This window comes from Podarcis muralis, chromosome 15 (genome assembly GCF_964188315.1).
Source record: "Podarcis muralis chromosome 15, rPodMur119.hap1.1, whole genome shotgun sequence".
In the NCBI taxonomy this organism is placed as follows: domain Eukaryota; kingdom Metazoa; phylum Chordata; class Lepidosauria; order Squamata; family Lacertidae; genus Podarcis; species Podarcis muralis.
The window spans coordinates 23,194,980-23,213,154 of NC_135669.1; the positions used below are offsets into that span (position 1 = coordinate 23,194,980).

General features: G+C 47.0%; 1 protein-coding gene across 1 annotated transcript in view; it reads left to right on the forward strand.

The window, feature by feature from the left end:
* SORL1 (sortilin related receptor 1) overlaps positions 1 to 18,175 on the forward strand; it is a 110,794-nt gene that overhangs the window by 56,315 nt on the left and 36,304 nt on the right. Inside the window, exons 15-22 of the mRNA XM_028707291.2 lie at positions 3,337 to 3,465; positions 4,249 to 4,334; positions 4,456 to 4,628; positions 5,907 to 6,038; positions 7,782 to 7,873; positions 9,544 to 9,790; positions 15,067 to 15,205; positions 16,953 to 17,126. Of these exons, the coding sequence (XP_028563124.2) occupies positions 3,337 to 3,465; positions 4,249 to 4,334; positions 4,456 to 4,628; positions 5,907 to 6,038; positions 7,782 to 7,873; positions 9,544 to 9,790; positions 15,067 to 15,205; positions 16,953 to 17,126 (1,172 nt within the window). The remainder of the gene's footprint in view (positions 1 to 3,336; positions 3,466 to 4,248; positions 4,335 to 4,455; positions 4,629 to 5,906; positions 6,039 to 7,781; positions 7,874 to 9,543; positions 9,791 to 15,066; positions 15,206 to 16,952; positions 17,127 to 18,175) is intronic.

Sequence of the window (18,175 nt, forward strand, 5' to 3'; positions counted from 1 at the left end):
CAATTGACGCAGCAACCAATAACACTCACAATAGCCGCTGACAGCAACCAATCAAACGTCCACCCTATGCACTATCCATGTATACAACCCCCACTTTTTAGAATAATTTTTAAAGAAACACACGGAAAAGTATGGTAAATGTCAGCAATGAAGGGCACTTAATGGCTGTTTCTGTTTTTGGGTGGGATTCAATCACATAGGGTGTACATTTAAAGTTGATTTGAAGCTCTTCCAAATCTTCTCCCCGCACCCCCTGCCAAAAATAAAATAAAAAATCAGGCATTTTGCTGTATGGAAATTGACAGGGAAATGCACTGCAGAGCATTGTTTGGCACAGCCTCAGCAGTGGTGTAATGTTCTGGTGTTGCAGGATCCTTATTATTCCTGCTGAAGGGTCCCTATCTTCAGCCTCCTAGAGCCACCCAATCACCATGAAAGGGGGGCTTTTTAGCCGTCTTAAGCTCCAAGGCTAAACATTTAGGAACGCTGAAAATACTGAACCATTTCAAAAGAATGGCGTGCAAGTTCTGTTGCATACGCTGGAACTTCAAGGAAAACTTGAACTTAAATCATTCTGAACGATTAGCCCATGTTATGTGCACGGAAAATAGTACAGTGGTGCCTCGCAAGACGGAATTAATTTGTTCCGCGAGTTTTGTCGTCTTGCGATTTTTTTCGTCTTGCAAAGCACGTTGTCAGGAAAGTTTTGGAAAAGCTTCAAAAATCACCAAAGTCTTTAAAAACCTCAAAAAAGGCTACCACACCGCGTTCTATGAGTTGCTCCTCGAAGTCAAGTCACAACTGTATTAATGGTGTTAAGAAAAAGGAAACAAACTTGCAAGACGTTTCCGTCTTGCGAAGCAAGCCCATAGGGAAAATCGTCTTGTGAAGCAGCTCAAAAAACAAAAAACCCTTTCGTCTAGCGAGTTTTTTGTCTTGCGAGGCATTCGTCTTGCGAGGTACCACTGTAGATATAGCTGAAAGGCAACACATGGAGATCTGTGCAGTTTGTTACAGTGCACCCCAAATTATTATTATTGTATAATTGTCAAATTATTGTATAATCTTGGAAGGGGGCTTGGCTGTGACTTATCGCGAAGGGAGCACCGTATAATCTGCCCACAAACAAATTAGAATGAATGCTCACTGAACAGACCCAGCTTATTTGAGTGCTGGGTAACTTTTGGCTTGACTGGCTAATCTAAATAGGAAAGCGCAGTGGGGAGTATCCTTTTCCCCCCCCCCACCACGAATGAGGTTTTAGCTGAGATTGTTGGAGCATCCAGAAATAGAGACAAGCAATTATTATTGCCCTGTCACTTTTTCCTTCAAATGAAGGCAGTTTCCCGAGGGAATGTTGGCTGCAGTTCCTTGTGTAATTATGAGCGCATAACTCCCACTGATCAGTTGGCCTTGAGCACTCAAACTGAACAAGGGATTATTAATACCTTAGCATTTATATAGCATTTTGGCATGTGTAGAGGGGCTTGCATACATCGTCATGTTGTCATCCGTGGTACATACTCTGTGAGGTAGATTAGTATTATCCTGCCCATATTACAGATAAGGAGGCCTTGCGAGGAATTGGCTTGACTAATGGTCACCTGGTAAATTAAGGGGAAAACTCACTAGGCTGTGGGTATATGAATATTCGTCAACACGGAAATGACAACCTCAGATATCGGGAATTTAGGTCTGTGGGAGAGGGGCTAAAAGAAAATGGAATTCTGGTTGCTGGATTTTGAGGTATTGGCGCTTTGTCAGAAACTACTGATGGATTGCTGTGAAGTGTCCCTTAATATGATATTTAAAACAGCTTTAAAAAACCAACCAACACAACTTTCCTCAAAAGTACAAGGTGACTTTCTATCCAATAAAACAAAAGTCAATGTGATCTAGATTTCAGTGTGCATGTGTTGTTTTTTGGAGAGGAATTTATTATATCCAATGAATTATTCAATATAATTTGAGGCAAACTTAGCCACAAGATAAAAGTAAAAATGCTGGAATTCATTAACACCGCTGCCAGTTACCTTGGATAAATTTTGACAGTGGTTTGGGCCTCAGTGGACCCATATTGTAGAAAGCAAGTAGCTGTTGGGTAGCATACAACCACTTTGACATTTGAAGAACTTCACTGGAAGAAGAAAACCCCTTGAGGTGAATGGAGCTTGTGGAAATAACTATTACTGTAACTTGGAGGTGAACAGCTTTGGCATTCCCCGGGGCCATTTTGTTTCCCTGGCAGTGGCCTGTGGACTGGATGTGTATTTTGCCACACAAGCCAATCCTCCCATGGCCAACCTCTATAATAAATTTCTTGTTGCTGAACTGTTAGGGATTGTCTGTTCTAGAGCATGTGTACAGAGTTAAGCTGGTGGGAAGAGCGTTGGACCAAGCTTGACAAGACTTGGGTTGATGTTCTCCTTCAGCAATGAAGTTCTCTGGGTAATACTGGGCCAGAACTTTATCCCTCCTACCCCATGGGCCAACTTTACTGGTGGGTTGGATCACCCACTGTCAATCTTCTGATGTCATATTGAAAACCAGGTGATTGGCAGGTGGGTGGTCCAGCCGTCAAAATTGGCCCACCAGGAGATGAAGATGCTGCACAAAGCAGGATTGAGCTCCATGTGCACCACCAGATGGGGTTCAGTGCTGCTTTGTGTAGGGTTTCAGTTTTGCTGGCTAGTTCTCAATGAGAACTACTTGGTGTACCTGAACTGAAATGGTTTGAAGGCCCCACGCATCAGCTGAACAGGCTAGAATGGGCCAGATGAGAAGAGCTGGTGAACCAGGTGTGGATTCCTCATGCCTGGCCTGATTTACTTTACACAGTCCTTGTGAGCTCTCTCTCTCTGTCTATGTACATTGGAATACGGACTTTCTTGTGGGTGTAATTGCGGGTCAATTCATTTTTTATTACTGATTAAAATGCTGTGGAGCTATCATCAGAAAGAAAGAAAGTCCATCATGGAGAAGCAAATGAAATTAATTTTTGGCGAGGGCAGGTGGGAGGGGGCGTAAAGATAAATTCTTTCAGCATCTGGCTCTCGGGCTGTGGAGCTGCCAGCTGGCAAGGCCTCTGGGATGCATTAACATGTTCACAGGTCCTCCAGTGAAAAAGGGCATACTGTGAGATATTTGAATTCTGCTAATAAGAACCTTCGTTTAAATAGCTGCATTTCCAGAACATTTGGTGCCTTAGCTTCCCCCCCCCCCTAATTGTAAAAATGTAGTTAAATAAATACATATGTATATGAACCTACACTTGAAGGGCACATTTCCTTCTCTTCCCCTCCCCTTGCCCCTTGCCTCTGCTTTTTCCCGGCTCAGTGACTTTGGCTTCAAGCTGAGCGAAGACTTGTCATTGGAAGTTTGTGTACCAGACCCTGAATTTGCTGGCAAACCATCTTCTCCCCCTGTGCCGTGTCCCATTGGTTCAACTTACAAGAAGACCAGAGGGTAGGTGACTGCCCTGGTGGCATGTATTTATCTATTATTATTATTATTATTATTATTATTATTATTATTATTATTATTATTATTAACATTATATACTGCTCTCCCTCAAAAGGCCACAGGAGGGCCACAGGTCGCCCACCTCAATGTAAGCAGGATAGTTGGTTATATGTGAAAGGTGGGTCATGTATTCATGAAGATAGGGACGTGGGTGGCTCTGTGGTCTAAACCACTGAGCCTCCTGGGCTTGCTGATCAGAAGGACAGCGGTTCGAATCCCCGTAATAGGGTGAGCTCCTGTTGCTCTGTCCCAGCTCCTGCTAACCTAGCAGTTCGAAATCACAACAGTGCAAGTAGATAAATAGGTACCGCTGTGGCGGGAAGGTAAACAGTGTTATTGTGCACTCTGGTTTCCGTCACAGTGTTCCGTTGCGCCAGAAGAGGTTTAGCCCTGCTGGCCACATGACCTGGAAAAGCTGTCTGTGGACAAACGCCTGCTTCCTCGGCCTGAAAGTGAGATGAGTGCCGCACCCCATAGTCGCCTTTGACTGGACTTAAACGTCCAGGGGTCCTTTACCTTTACCTGTTCCCTTCACGATGCCATTTTTTCCAGATGGATTCAGAAGAAGGAACAGGTTTAAGAGGAAATGGGTTTGTTCTTCCTATGGGTCTAAGTGGGACTGGCTACCTAGTCAGTGTGCTTAGATAAGAACATAAGGAGAGCCTGTGCAATCAGTGGACACAGAGCAGGACTGCAGCATTAACACTCTTCACTTTTCTGTGTTAGTTACCGCAAGATCTCTGGAGACACTTGCTCAGGGGGGGACGTCGAGGCTCGGCTGGAAGGGGAATCGGTACCATGTCCATTAGCAGGTAAGTGGGAAGGAGACAGTTCCCGCCCCCACTAGAACCACCAACCAGAGCAACTGTTCTAGCCAGAGGAGGTGGAGACCAAAGGCTGCATCCAATCTTCTCTTGTCTGCTTTGTCTGCAGAGGAGAATGAATTCATTCTCTACACCACACGGTACTCCATCCACCGATACGACCTCTCCTCTGGGATCAGCGAAGAGCTGCCGCTGACGGGGTTGCGAGGGGCGGTGGCGCTTGACTTTGATTATGACCGCAACTGCTTGTACTGGGCCGACGTGACGCTGGACATTATCCAGGTGAGTTTTGCCTTCTGAGCTTCTTTGGTGAAAGTTTTTGAAGAAAGGTGGCGTCGTCTAGGAGTCCCAAGGAGAGTTGCAGCCGTATGGATTAGCAAGGGCGTAATGTTGGGGGCTGTTTTAGAGAACAGGGCATCCTAGGACAGGCTATCGCTTTTGGTCAAGGATCAAAGACGGTGGACAAAGATGCAGGGATATCATAGAGTTGGAAGAGACCCTGAGGATCATCTTGCCAACCCCCTGCAATGCAGGAACATGCATCTGTCCCTTACGGCAGTGTTCCCCAACCTTGGGCCTCCAGCTGTTTTTGGACTACAACTCCCATCATCCCTCGCTAGCAAGACCAGTGGTCAAGGATGATGGGAATTGTAGTCCAAAAACAACTGGAGGCCCAAGGTTGGGGAACACTGCCTTACGGGAATCGAACCTGCAACCTTGGTATTGTCAGTGCCACTCTCTAACCAATGGAGCTATCCAACGCTCTTAAAAATGAGTTAGATATCATAGGGAGCCTATTTCATTCTGAGGGCCACATTCCCTTCTCGGCAGCCTTGCAGGGGCCACATGCCAGTGGTGGCCAGGGCCAGAGGCAAAAGTGGGTGGGGCAATGGATATAAATTTCACCTTTGCACACTAAGGTACTTTATAGACACATTCACATGTCCCTCCGTCCAAGCAAGCAAGAGACAAGATCGGAGTTCAAGGACACATCCAAGCCAGGCAAAAACTTTACTGAATGACTTTAAATAGTTTTTTGACCTGATTTTCAAAATATGTGTGTTTATAGATTTTTTTTTTCATTTTGTAACCCATAAAAACACCAGTATTTTTTTTACAAACCAGCAGCAGCTGAAACATTTTCCAAGCACAGCACATTAAAACCAGCCATTGCAAGACTGTGCATATTTCCCTGGGGGAGAGAATTCTAAAGGTGGGAAGGGGACAGCACCGAAAAGACCCTGCCCTTGTTCCCTGTCAGTCTTAGCAGCGCTCACAGCTGAGCCAGACGATGCTTCTTGCTTGCCTGAGAAGAAAAGGGTGTCTGTGGAAACTAGGCTATGATACAAAGGTGCAATTTACACTCACTGCTGCGCTCAAATTTGCCTCACCTACCGCCAGCATGTGTCAGATGGAAAAAAAGTTTTTCCCATGCTTGATTCAAGGTGCCCAGGGATGTGCTTGTTTTCTATATCTCCAGTCCCCCTTTGATTTTCTCTGTTCTTGTACAGGAATTGAACTCATTGATGCTTTAGATTCCTTGTTCTTATTTATTTTCAGCGCCTGTGTCTTAATGGGAGCTCGGGACAGGAGATCATCGTCAGCACCGGTCTGGAGACTGTCGAAGCGTTGGCCTTTGAACCCATCAGCCAGCTGCTGTACTGGGTGAACGCTGGCATTCCAAAAATCGAGGTATGCATCTCTGCACAACCTGGATGTGTTCTTGCCCAAAGCAGCAACACCTCTTGGAGCTCAGTGGAAGCTGGGAGGGTCAAACCCAGGAGGTCAAAATAATAAATTAAGCCAAGAGCCAGTAAAGACTATTACTGTCCAGGCAGAGTCCCACCCTGAAGCTTTTATAGCCCTTCCTGTCAAGGAGAGCTAGCGGCCAGCCAAGACAGGCAGGGCCACTGCAGAAGCTTCACTGCCCTCGCCACTCGGCACATCTGTGCACAGAGCCACGGGGTTCTGTTTTCTATCATGCCTAGCCATTGACCATGCTTGGCAGCGCTGATGGGAGTTGTAGTCCAAAACACCTGGAGGACACCAGGCCCGAGAAGGCAGACTAGGCAGAACATAGGTTGACCCTAAGGGAAAATTAAGTTCTTCTTTCCCTCCTGCGAGCCATGTATCTGAATGTATCTTGTTGTTGTCCTGTAAAGCTCATGAGTAGGGCCGTTTTGGCCACATGAGGAGCATTTACCACAGCCTGGATGTTGGAAATAGTTTGCCATCACCGCTCTGTCAGCCTTGGCACATCTGTCAGCTGATAGTCCCCACCCACCACTTCTCTCCAGCTGCTTCCTGGTAACCAACCCATTTGCCCCAATAAGGCTTGGTATACAGGTGACCAGAAGCCTGAATCAATGGGCAGATTAATCCAAGTTAGTGGCAGGAAGCTGTTTGCTGTGCTTTTACAGAGTGCGTTCAGGCTTTTGCTTTGCGTTTATCTATCTGTCTATCTTAGTAGAGCCAGTGGCATAGGGCAGCGTTACAACCTTCTGCTTCCTGCTTTGGTCAGGTTGGGAGTACAAGGCTGGGGTGGGCAGAGATGGGATTCGGAGCTACCAGTAGATCTCTGAGTAGTTGGCAGCAATTTGGCTCCCAGTTGTTCAGCAACAACAACGAAAAGCTCCATCTTCCTCCTTTATGAAGCTGGTGAAGTGCGTGGGCCAAACCTCATTCTGTCAATGCAAGGATTCATATTTGCACATGTGCTCCCTAAATATGTTTTTTTTTTTGGGGGGGGGGGTTAGGAGCATCCTACTCTCATGTAGGACCCTGGTAGAGACACATGCCCGACTGGCATGTTCTCTCCCTCCTGGTCGATCGTTCAGGAGCTTCGAAAGCTTTCTCCAACCTGAATATCACAGCGGCCGATGCCTTGGAGACATCAGCACACTTAGGGATCTGCAGAGTATTCAGTTTCGTAACAAACTCAGTAGCTCAACATTTTGGCTAATCTACTTTTATTTACATATAATACACTCAGAGCATTCTGACTTAGCTCCATCCTCTTTCTCATCAGACCAAAAAGAGAGAGAACAAAGGACAATAGTCCTACTTCACGAAACACAGTAGTACCAAAACATCCTGTCTCCGTCACTTCCCACACTGTGGAATGTAAACATACACCGTCATGTGATAGACAGCAATCCCATGACTGCAGACACGGGGAATGAATCTCCAACACCTGCAACCTTCTGGAGCAGATTGAGGTTGGGGGGAAGAAGGATTGGAGTGACTTCTGTCGTGCAATTGTAAATCCTTTGCTAAAGGAACACGTGCATTGAATACAGTGGTCCACATCCTTGGCTATAAGCCTTTGGAATAAGTATAATGTTGACCAATCTGTACAGGAATAGTTCTGCTGCCACCGCCCATGATGACAGCCAGATATGCTCCTTGTTTCTCCTCTTTGTGGTGTCACACTAGGTCGCGAACCCAGACGGAGACTTGAGACTTACGGTGTTGGATTCCTCTGTGCTCGAACGGCCACGAGCCTTGACTCTGGTACCTAAAGAAGGGTAAGTGAGACGTCGGAAACACTAGCAGCCAGATTTGTAAGACTCTGGGCGGAATGGTGGCCAGCTCCACAGGGCTGCTGGGAGGGTGAAAGGTGCAAGGGCAGGACTGAAATTAATGCGTCCTCTTTCAGGGTGGTTAAATATTAAGCTTCTGCACTTAAAATCTTGCCAGATACTAATTTTAGCAAACTTGCTGGGTGGTTTTTTTTTCTACACCTCCTTTTCTGTAATATGGTAACATGTAGGGATGTTATTGTTATGATTCTTTTGGGTTTTTTTGGAATTACTTTATATATTTGTACAGTTTCTTTTTGAATACTGTTCATTTTATGCAGAGTCAGGGGAGGAGGAGTACCTCTCGTGGGGGACACATTGTACTCCTGGGTTAGTTTTTCCATCTTTGGTCCCCACCCTGCACTCACCTCTCACCTGTGGCTCCTAAAAGCTGGCAACATGCAACAGCGGCCACACCCCAGGAAATGGCTTCAACTGGCCAGCTAAACCAGATGAGGGTAGCCAATGGGTCTCTAACCCTCAGTGAGTTAGGGATTTCCCCCGCATGCGAAGACAGGCTCTGGCAGATTGAGTGGACAAGACCAATAGTCTCTTGACCAACCGCCAAGAAGACTGTTTCTCCCCATGCTCTAGAGGGCAGAGGGGGGAAGATGGGGCTCATCAACCTAGGAAGGTAGCTCATCTAGAAGATGGAAAGCTCTGATCCTAAACCCTCCACTGCCTTGCAAGATATCTTTGGGGAAAGAAAAGGCTAAGGAGTAAACCCTACACAAATTTGTAGTGGAGTCCCAAAGATGGTTGATGGTACGCCTCTTATTGGCAACTCCTGCAGCCCGGCTGGAGCCAAACTTATTACTCTGCTTTCCTTTGGACTACATCATCTGTGCAGTCCAAGACCTCCATACACACTGCCCAAGCTTGCGCCCTAGGGAGGTCACTTCGGTTCTGCTAATGCAGTGGTTTGACTTCACCCCCAAAGGCGCACTCCATTGTCCCTTGAGACAGACGCCAACCACAACAGCCATTCATTGACCTTAATAAAGAGATTTGGATTGATTGATTGTGTAACCATGGAGTGAAACTCATTTATGCAGAGTGTAAAGTAATGCTTTTGGAAATGGGGAGTACAGTTTTCTCACTGTGTCCAGAGGGAAGTCTCAGCACAGAGAAAAAGCATGGAGCTCTCAGACCCTTGAACAGATGCTACTCCTTGCCCAAGAGACAGGGTTGTTTTGGAAAGGCAGGGAAAACCACTCCCTCGAGTGAAGTTGGAAGTTAGTCCTGTCTGTTGACCAGGAGGAGAGACCTTGTCCTAAATTCAGGGAAGGGATGATGTTCAGTAATGGGGCACTTGCATTTAATACATGTGCAGTCCCTGGACTCTCCAGGCAGGGTTAGGAAAGGCCCCTGTCTGACTGTTGCTGCCAGTCAGTGTAGCCCATTAGTGGACTCCATTTCCCATCACTCCTGGCCCGCATGGCCAGTGATCTTGGATGATGGGAGTTGTAGTCCAACAGCCGCTGGAAAGTCACAGGATCCCTGTCCCTGATGTGTACTGAAGGTCTGACTTGGTGTAAGGCAGTTCCTTATTGTTGCTCCAGGGACGTGCTGAAGAGCAATAATTCCCTTGTAACATCCATAATTTGCCTTCTCAGGCTGATGTTCTGGACAGACTGGGGGGACTCCAAGCCTGGCATTTACCGCAGTGAGATGGATGGCTCTTCCCCGACTTGCGTTGTCTCTGAGGGAGTGAGGTGGCCAAATGGCATTTCGGTGGATGATCACTGGATCTACTGGACGGAAGCCTATATGGACAGAATCGAGCGCATCGATTTCAACGGCTTGCAGAGATCGGTAATCCTGGACAGCCTCCCGCATCCTTACGCCATCGCTGTTTTTAAGGTATCCCTTCATTTAAAGCTCTCGTTTTTTATCCCTCCAACATGTTTCTCTCTCTTGGACCAAAATCTTGGGCTGGAGATGGGATGGGGATCCTGTAGCCCTTTGGATGTTGTTGGACTACATCTCCCAGCATGCTGAGCTGGGGCTGATGGGAGCTGAAGTTAGGGGAAGGGCCCAGCTCAGCAATCTACCTTGCGTGCAGAAAGTCCCAGGTTCAATCTTCTGCATCTCGGAGCAGAGCTGGAAATGCCCCCTCTCTGAAACCCTGGAGAGCTGCCATCAGTCAGTGCAGACAATGCTAGATGGGCCAATGGTCAGAACAAGGCAGCTACAAGTCTGTGCCTTCTAGTTCAGACGTGGCACCGTTTCTTGAATCAAAATACACATGGCACCAACAGTGAATTTTCCTCCTAATACATAAGGATGTAAGAAGAACCTTGGTCCATCTAGCTGAGCATCCTGTTCTCAGCAGTGGCCAACCCAATGCCACCAGGAAGTCTGCTAGCATATTTCCAATCAACTGGCATTCAGAGGCATTCTGTCTCTGATTCTGGTGGCAACGTAGCCATATAATAGCTTCAGATAAGAGATTTTCTTCTGGACCACAGCAGAGGAGGAAAGGATTAAAATCCCACCCTCCCAATGCATGCCCTGAGACCATTAATTATCTGCCCTCTCTGGCTGATAGTATTTGCATTTAGAAACAAACAAACCTGCAACTTAAATGTAGAGCCACCTTTCTCCTGTCTAGTTTGGCCTTCTGCTCCTTGGATTGATGGCAGAAGTTCTAGAGCTTTGGGTGTGTGACCAGCTGAGCGGGCTTGGGTCTCCCCAGTTGTGCAAATTCATGGAATGATGCAGCATTATCTATCACCTATCTATCTACCATATTTTTCACTCCATTGGACGCACTGGACCATAGGACGCACTGGACCACAGGGGGGGAGAACAGGGAATTTTTTTTCTTCATGTTCTCCCCCTCTAAAACAAGGTACGTTCAAGGTACATTCACCCAGGCTTGTGGGGCTGGTGGTGGGGGGAAGCGCTGCTTTCCCCCACTGCCAGCCTCAAAGATCCCTGAAGCCTTTGGAGCGCAGCGCCCGCTACCCTGGAGAAGCTGTGCGCACAGCCATCCCCAAGCTAGAACAGCGAGATGGAGCCCTCCGTCTCGCTGTTCTGGCCTGGGAACAGCCTTGCAGCTTCTGCAGGATAGCGGGGTGAAGGCACCCCGCTGCCCTGGAGAAGCTGTGCGCGCAGAAATCCCCAAGCTGGAACAGCGAGACGGAGCCCTCCGTCTCGCTGTTCTGGCTTCAGAGCAGCCTTGCAGCTTCTGCAGGACAGCGGGGTGAAGGCACCCCGCTGCCCCGGAGAAGCTGTGCACGCAGAAATCCCCAAGCTAGAACAGCGAGCACTGCGGAGCGCTCCGTCTCCCTGTTCTGGCTTTGGGCTTAGCGGCGCAGCCTGCATTCGCTCTATAGGACGCACACACATTTCCCCTTAATTTTTGGAGGGGAAAAAGTGTGTCCTATAGAACGAAAAATACGGTATCTACCTACCTATCTATCTATCTATCTATCTATCTATCATCTATCTATCTATCTATCTATCTATCTATCTATCTATCTATCATCTATCTATCTATCTATCATCATCTATCTATCATCTAAATGCATATTGTAAGTAAACTTGATTGTAAGTAAAACATCCAAGCAGTTTTCTAAAGAAATGAAAATAAGTGCCCACTAGAAGTGCAGTTTTTTAAAAAAACCAGATCCTTTTAAAAAGCAAAATATAATTAAGACCAGCAGTTGAGCTTAAAAGCAGGTTAAAACATATGTTGGTCTTATAGAGATCTGGAGAGCCTTGTCTGAGCAAAAATGTTGTTTGCAGGTGCTGAGAAGAATACAGTGAGGATTCCTGGTTGATGTCAATAGGCAGGGAGTTCCAAAGTGTGGGTGCTTTCACACGAAAATATCCATTTCTTACAAATGCAGGGGAATAAAAATATGTGGATAGGTGCCAGTTTTGCAGATTATCCTGGGGTGATGAGGTGAAGTTGTTGGTTGACTACCCCCCATGATGGGGTCCCCCCTCACCCTCCTCTGAAGAGATCCATCCACTCAGTCCAGTATACCTGAAGGACCGTCTCCACCTCCATTGTTCTGCCCAGACACTGAGGTCCAGCGCCGAGGGCCTTCTGGCAGTTCCCTCACTAAGAGAAGCCAAGTTACAGGGAACCAGGCAGAGGGCCTTCTCGGTAGTGGCACCCACCCTGTGGAACGCCCTCCCATCAGATGTCAAAGAGAAAAATAACTACCAAACTTTTAGAAGACATCTGAAGGCAGCCCTGTTTAGGGAAGCTTTTAATGTTTAATAGGTTATTGTATTTTAGTGTTTTGTTGGAAGCCGCCCAGAGTGGCTGGGGAAGTCCAGCCAGATGGGCGGGGTATAAATAATAAATTATTATTATTATTATACTTCTGGTTCCAGGCTGGCCCTGATGGGAAGGAAGGTGCATTGACACGGCACTCCCAGAGAAACCCACACCACTCTCTTGGTATAACTAACAACCTTAATGCTATTGCTGAAATCAGTTAGGGTGGACTAATTGATCCCAGGATAGATACAGAAAGCGTTTAATGTTTGTGTACAAGCCATAAAAGTTACATTCCAGTCAGCCAGTTTCCAATCCCCCTCTGGGTACCCTTGTCCAGATCAAGGTTATGGGGTTGCCCCTGGCAACCTGATAAAGAAAAGATGTCCTTCTGTACAGGATGTCCTTGCAAGCACAGCGAGAACTGAGAGTAATATATGACAATTATATTGCTTGTTAAACAAGAATATCTGCGGAGGTTTTTGGGGTGAGGTTTTTTTTTTTTTTTTTTTTGCAGAGCTTGTCTAGTGAAAGCATCACAGTCCTGATTTCTCTATCAATATAGAGGAGGGATGTGCAAATTAGGTACAGCTTTGCCCCTTATAGTGGGAAGAACCTCCCTTCCTCCTCCTCCTCCTCCTCCTCCTCCTCCTCAGTTTTGGTCCTGCCTGCTCCATAACAGCAGGAAGCTTTGGTGTCGAAATTCCTCCTCTGTTTGCATATGGAAAAACTGCCTTATACCACCTCATCTTGCCCACTGTTGCCTGCTGTGATTGGCAACAGCTCTCCAGGGTTCCCATTGGAGAGTCTCTTCCACCAGCCATTTCTGGGTTCTTTTTAACTGGAGATGCTGGGGGCAGACCCAGGGACCCTTCCACTCACAAGGCATGTGCTTGCATTGCTGAGCCGAGGCCTTTTTGTAGGGACGTGTATAGATTCTAGGAGACGATATATTTATTTGATATTATGCTTCCTTTCTCACGTTTGTGAGTTCAGCAGAGTGCAATCCCTTTGCAGCTTAAAAGGAAGCATCACATGCACCGTTGGTTCGACTGCATTGTAAATACCTCACACTTTCTTCCTTTGCATTGATGCTGCTTTGAATTGTACGGCTTTAAGTCTGTTTTGAGCTGCTTTTTGAGCTGACTTGCCCCGAGAGGTAGTGTGCAAATGTTGAAATAAAAAAACAAAAGCAAAACAGTGTGATTGAAGACACCCTTAATTGTGTGGTGTAGTGGTTAAGAGCGGTGGACTCGTAATCTGGTGAACTGGGTTCGCTTCCCCGCTCCTCCACATGCAGCTGCTGGGTGACCTTGGGCCAGTCACACTTCTCTGAAGTCTCTCAGCCCCACTCACCTCACAGAATGTTTGTTGTGGGGGAGGAAGGGAAAGGAGATTGTTAGCTGCTTTGAGACTCCTTAGGGTAGTGATAAAGCGGGATATCAAATCCAAACTCTTCTTCTCTTTTTTCCTGCATTGCAGGGCTTACATTAGTGCAGGCATGGCCTAACATGGCCCTCCAGCTGTTTTGGGGCTACAATTCCCATCATCTCTGACCACTGGTCTTGTTAGCTAGGGATGATGGGAGTTGTAGTCCCAAAACAGCTGGAGGGCCCAGTTTGGCCATGCCTGCTGGATGTATTTGTGTTTGTAGACTAGCTGACCTCCAGCTCTGTTCGCATTGAACGATTCTGCGATTCCTTGGATTAGTTAACATCTGGAGGGCATCACATTTGCAAAGGCCGTATTAGATGGAGTCGGGGAGGGGATAATGGAACAATAATTGATTGCTTTGGATTGGGGGCTGCCATGGCCCTGACTAGTTCTGGAGCAGCCAGCTCGACAACGTGTTTAATTATTTTGAGAAAGGAGGAATCCCAGAAGGACATAGGAAGCTGCCTTACACCGAGTCTGACTGTTGGTCCCTCTAGCTCAGTATCGTCCAGGCCAGGCATAGGTAAAAATCCGGCCCTCCAGATGTTTGGGACTACAATTCCCATCATCCCTGGCCACTGGTCCTGTTAGCTAGGGATGATGGGAATTGTAGTCCCAAACATCTGGAAAGCCGGAGTTTGTTTATGCCTGGTCCTGGCTGACTGGCAGCATCTCTCTGCAGGATTTGAAACAGGATTCGCACTCAGGCCTACCTGGAAATGCCAGGGATTGGACCCGGGACATCAAATCATAGAGTTGGAAGGGACCCCTCATTTAGTCCAACCTCCTACAATGCAGGAATCTCAACTAAAGCATCCATGGCAGACGAGACTATTCAGCTTCTGCCTAAAAACCTCCAAAGAAGGAGAGTCCATCACCTTCCAAGGCACTATCAAACAGCTCTGACCATCATAAAGTTCTACCTACTGTTTCATTAGAATCTCCTTTGTTATAGCTTGAAGCTTTTGGTTTGGGTCCTACCTTCTGGAGCAGGAGAAAACAAACTTGCTCCATCTGCCTTATGGATTGAACCTGGGACCTTCTGCATACAAAGCAGACCCTCTGCTGCTGAGATACAACCCTCCCTCTTACAGTCTCAAGAGTAGTGCAATGGAATGAAATGGCACAGTGTAGTGGTTCGGTGTACAAGCAGTGATCTGGGATGGCTTTGGCTCAAATCTCATCTCACCCACAAATTCGCAAGGTAGCCTCAGCCAAGCCTCAGTCCCCGATCTATAATATGGCGATAATAACACTGATTTACAGCAGAGCTGTTTTAAAGATAACTGAGAGAATGTACGTGACACATGAAATTCATAATATAAGCGTTAAGGATTATTGTTGCGTTCATTTATCTAAATGGTACTTGCTTTGCTTGGTTTCATTTGTGTGTGTGTGTTTTAGCTGATCTGCAGTTGCGATTCTCATCAAACGTTATTGCTTAAAAGATAAGAGGTTTGCTTTTCAGAATGAAATCTATTGGAACGATTGGTCGCAGCTGAGCATTTTCAGAGCCTCCAAACACAGCGGGTCCAAAATGGAGACGTTGGTTGACCATCTCAATGGTGTGATGGACATGAAGATCTTCTACCGAGGAAAGACAGCAGGTATTTCTTGACCGCTGACGAGCATGGTTCTGTTCATTCCATTTCATGATCTCCCTTGATAAGAGAAACAAAATCTTGGCGTACAGAGGTTGGACCTGCAACAAAAAGTTGCAGGGCGAAGTCCTTCTCTTTGGGTTTTTCTCCCTTCCTCCTTCTTCTCCAGGGTTTCTTCCTCCTCCCCACAGTCAGTCAGAATTCAGTTAGTGCTGAGGATGCACAATCCCCATTAGAATGTTTTGGTTCCACACAATTTATGTACAGTGGTGCCTCGCAAGACGAAATTAATCCGTTCTGCGAGTCTCTTCGTCTTGCGGTTTTTTCGTCTTGCGAAGCACGGCTATTAACAGCTTAGCGGCTATTAATGGCTTAGCGGCTTTAAGAAAAAGGAAACAAACTCGCAAGAACTCGCAAGGCGTTTCGTCTTGCGAAGCAAGCCCATATGGAAATTCGTCTTGCAGAATGACTAAAAAAACGGAAAACCCTTTCGTCTAGCGAGTTTTTTGTCTTGCGAGGCATTCGTCTTGCGGGGCACCACTGTAATTGTTTTAGTATGTGTGTGTGTGTATTCATACCCATTACAGATGAGATGTTAATATTTTAATTCTTTTCTGCATTGCTATGGAAGCTTGAAAAGGAAAGCCTCTTGTTGATTTAAATCAGGGGTGGGAATTGCAGGCCTGGGGGACAAATGTGGCCCTCCATAATTCTCAGTCTGGCTCTCGGAACTCTCCCTCTGCCAAACCCCTCACCAGTCCTGCTCAGCAGCCTCCTTGAGTGTTTTTAACCTTCCTGGAATGCGCCCTTGAACTACGAAAATCCATCTTGCATGCCTGGATGGAGGATAGAGAAGGTTGTGTATGTAGAAACTAGCCTATTGCACAACGGTAAAATGTACCTTATGTTCTGGTGTATAAGATGACTTTTGAACCCCGGAAAATCTTCTCCAAAGTCGGGGTTGGCTTATACGCTGGGTATGGTTGTGGCAGGTGGCGGCGGCTGCGCAAGAGGCAGCCAGGCAGCGGCTGCGGGCTGGAGAGAGTTAACCCGCGTGGTGACGGCTGTGTGGGAGGCAGCCAGGCAGCGGCTTCCCACCCACTCCGTTCCAAGCCCTTGCCTTCTCGCTCGCTCACCCGCCCTGCCACCAAGGGAATCGCCGGATAGCAGGCAGCTATCCCAAAGCAGCAGCAGCAACCACTGTAGCCTCCCCTTCCCGCGGCAAAGTGGTGCGCTGCTTCAGCCAGGGCTCCAAGGAGCTGGGCATCCCCACAACTGCCAGAACTACCAGCCGGTGAGCGCAGCCCGCCATTTTGCTGGACGGCTGATCGGGGCTCGCTCGCCTCGCCTTGGGCTGCTGCTGCTGCGATGGCAGAGGCAGCGGAGGGGAGCGCGCTCTGCCCTGGCGGCACTTGGTGGGTGGTGCTTGGTGGGCTTTAGGTTGGGGGGCTGCCTCTAGTTGGCTGCAGGCGGGGGTAGTCTTATACGGTGAGTATATCCCAAACTCTGTATTAACAGGAAAAGTTGGGGGTCGTCTTATACGCCGGAAAATACGGTAAACTTATTGTCCTGCCCACTTTTGCTGCCCGTGTGGCCCCTGGAAGATTGCCCCAAAGGGAATGTGGCCCCTGGGCTGCAAATGCTTCCTCCCACTGTTGATGGAAATAAAATCATGACTTAATGGCTTATTCTGAAGGAAGATCTCTGGAAGCTGCAGGATTTTACAAGGTGTCTCTCTCCTTCTTCTGGACAGGGCAGAATGCTTGCATCTCTAAGCCTTGCAGCCTTTTGTGCCTCCCAAAATCAAACAACAGCCGAAGCTGTAAATGCCCCGAGGGAGTTGCCAGCCATGTGCTCCCATCTGGGGAAGTGAAATGCGATTGCCCGCCTGGGTATCTCTTGAAGAACAGCACCTGTGTAAAGGAAGGTAAGAAGCACACCTCCACACTCTGATGTGATGTGTGCATCTCTTCTGTTCATGCATGTCTGCACTGCAGGATTAACAGTAACTCTCTCTTAAGGGAAACCGGGAAGTGTAGTTCTGTTAGCTGTTAGGAAGAGCTAGGGCAGTGTTTCCCAAACTTGGGTCTCCAGCTTTTTGTTGGACTACAGTTCCCATCATCCCTTACCATTGGTCTTGCTAGCTAGGAATGATGGGAGTTGCAGTCCAGAAAAACAGCTGGAGACCCAAGTTTAGAAAACACAAAGCTAGGGCTTTGTGGAAGCCTGTCAAACTACAATTCCTAGAGCTTCCCGGGAGAGTACACATAACAGTTACTGTGGTACAGAAACTGATATAAATGCGTGCTATACATACTCATTTATTTCATAAAATGTATATACCTCTTAATGGTAAAAAAAACAAGCAAACCTTAAACAGGTTTATGAAGAGAATAAAATGATCAATTTAGCAGTAAAAAATAAAAAATAAAAAACCTTCAGAAACAATTAAATCAAACAATAAGCTAAAAAGCAGTTTAAAACACCTGACAGCTTTCTATCATAATCATAATTTATTATTTATACCCCATCCATTTGGCTAGGTTTTCCCAGCCACTCTGGGCGGCTCCCAACAGAATATTAATAATAAATAAAATAAAAAAGCGATAAAACATCAAATATTAAAAACTTCTCTAAACAGTGCTGCCTTCAGATGTCTTCTAAAAGTCAGATGGTTTTTTATTTCCTTGACATCTGATCGAGGGTGTTCCACAGGGTGGGTGCCACTACCGAGAAGGCCCTTTGCCTGGTTCCCTGTAGCTTCACTTCTCGCAGTGAGGGAACCACCAGAAGACCCTCGGAGCTGGACCTCAGTGTCCGGGCTGGGGGTGGAGACACTCATTCAGGTATACTGGGCCGAGGCTTGGATAGGCTTTCCTAAAAATGTTTTTAGCAGGCGCCAAACGAGTACAGTGAAGGCGACTGCTTGATGTCAGTAGGCAGGAAGTTCCAAAGTTTGAGTGCTGCCACACTACA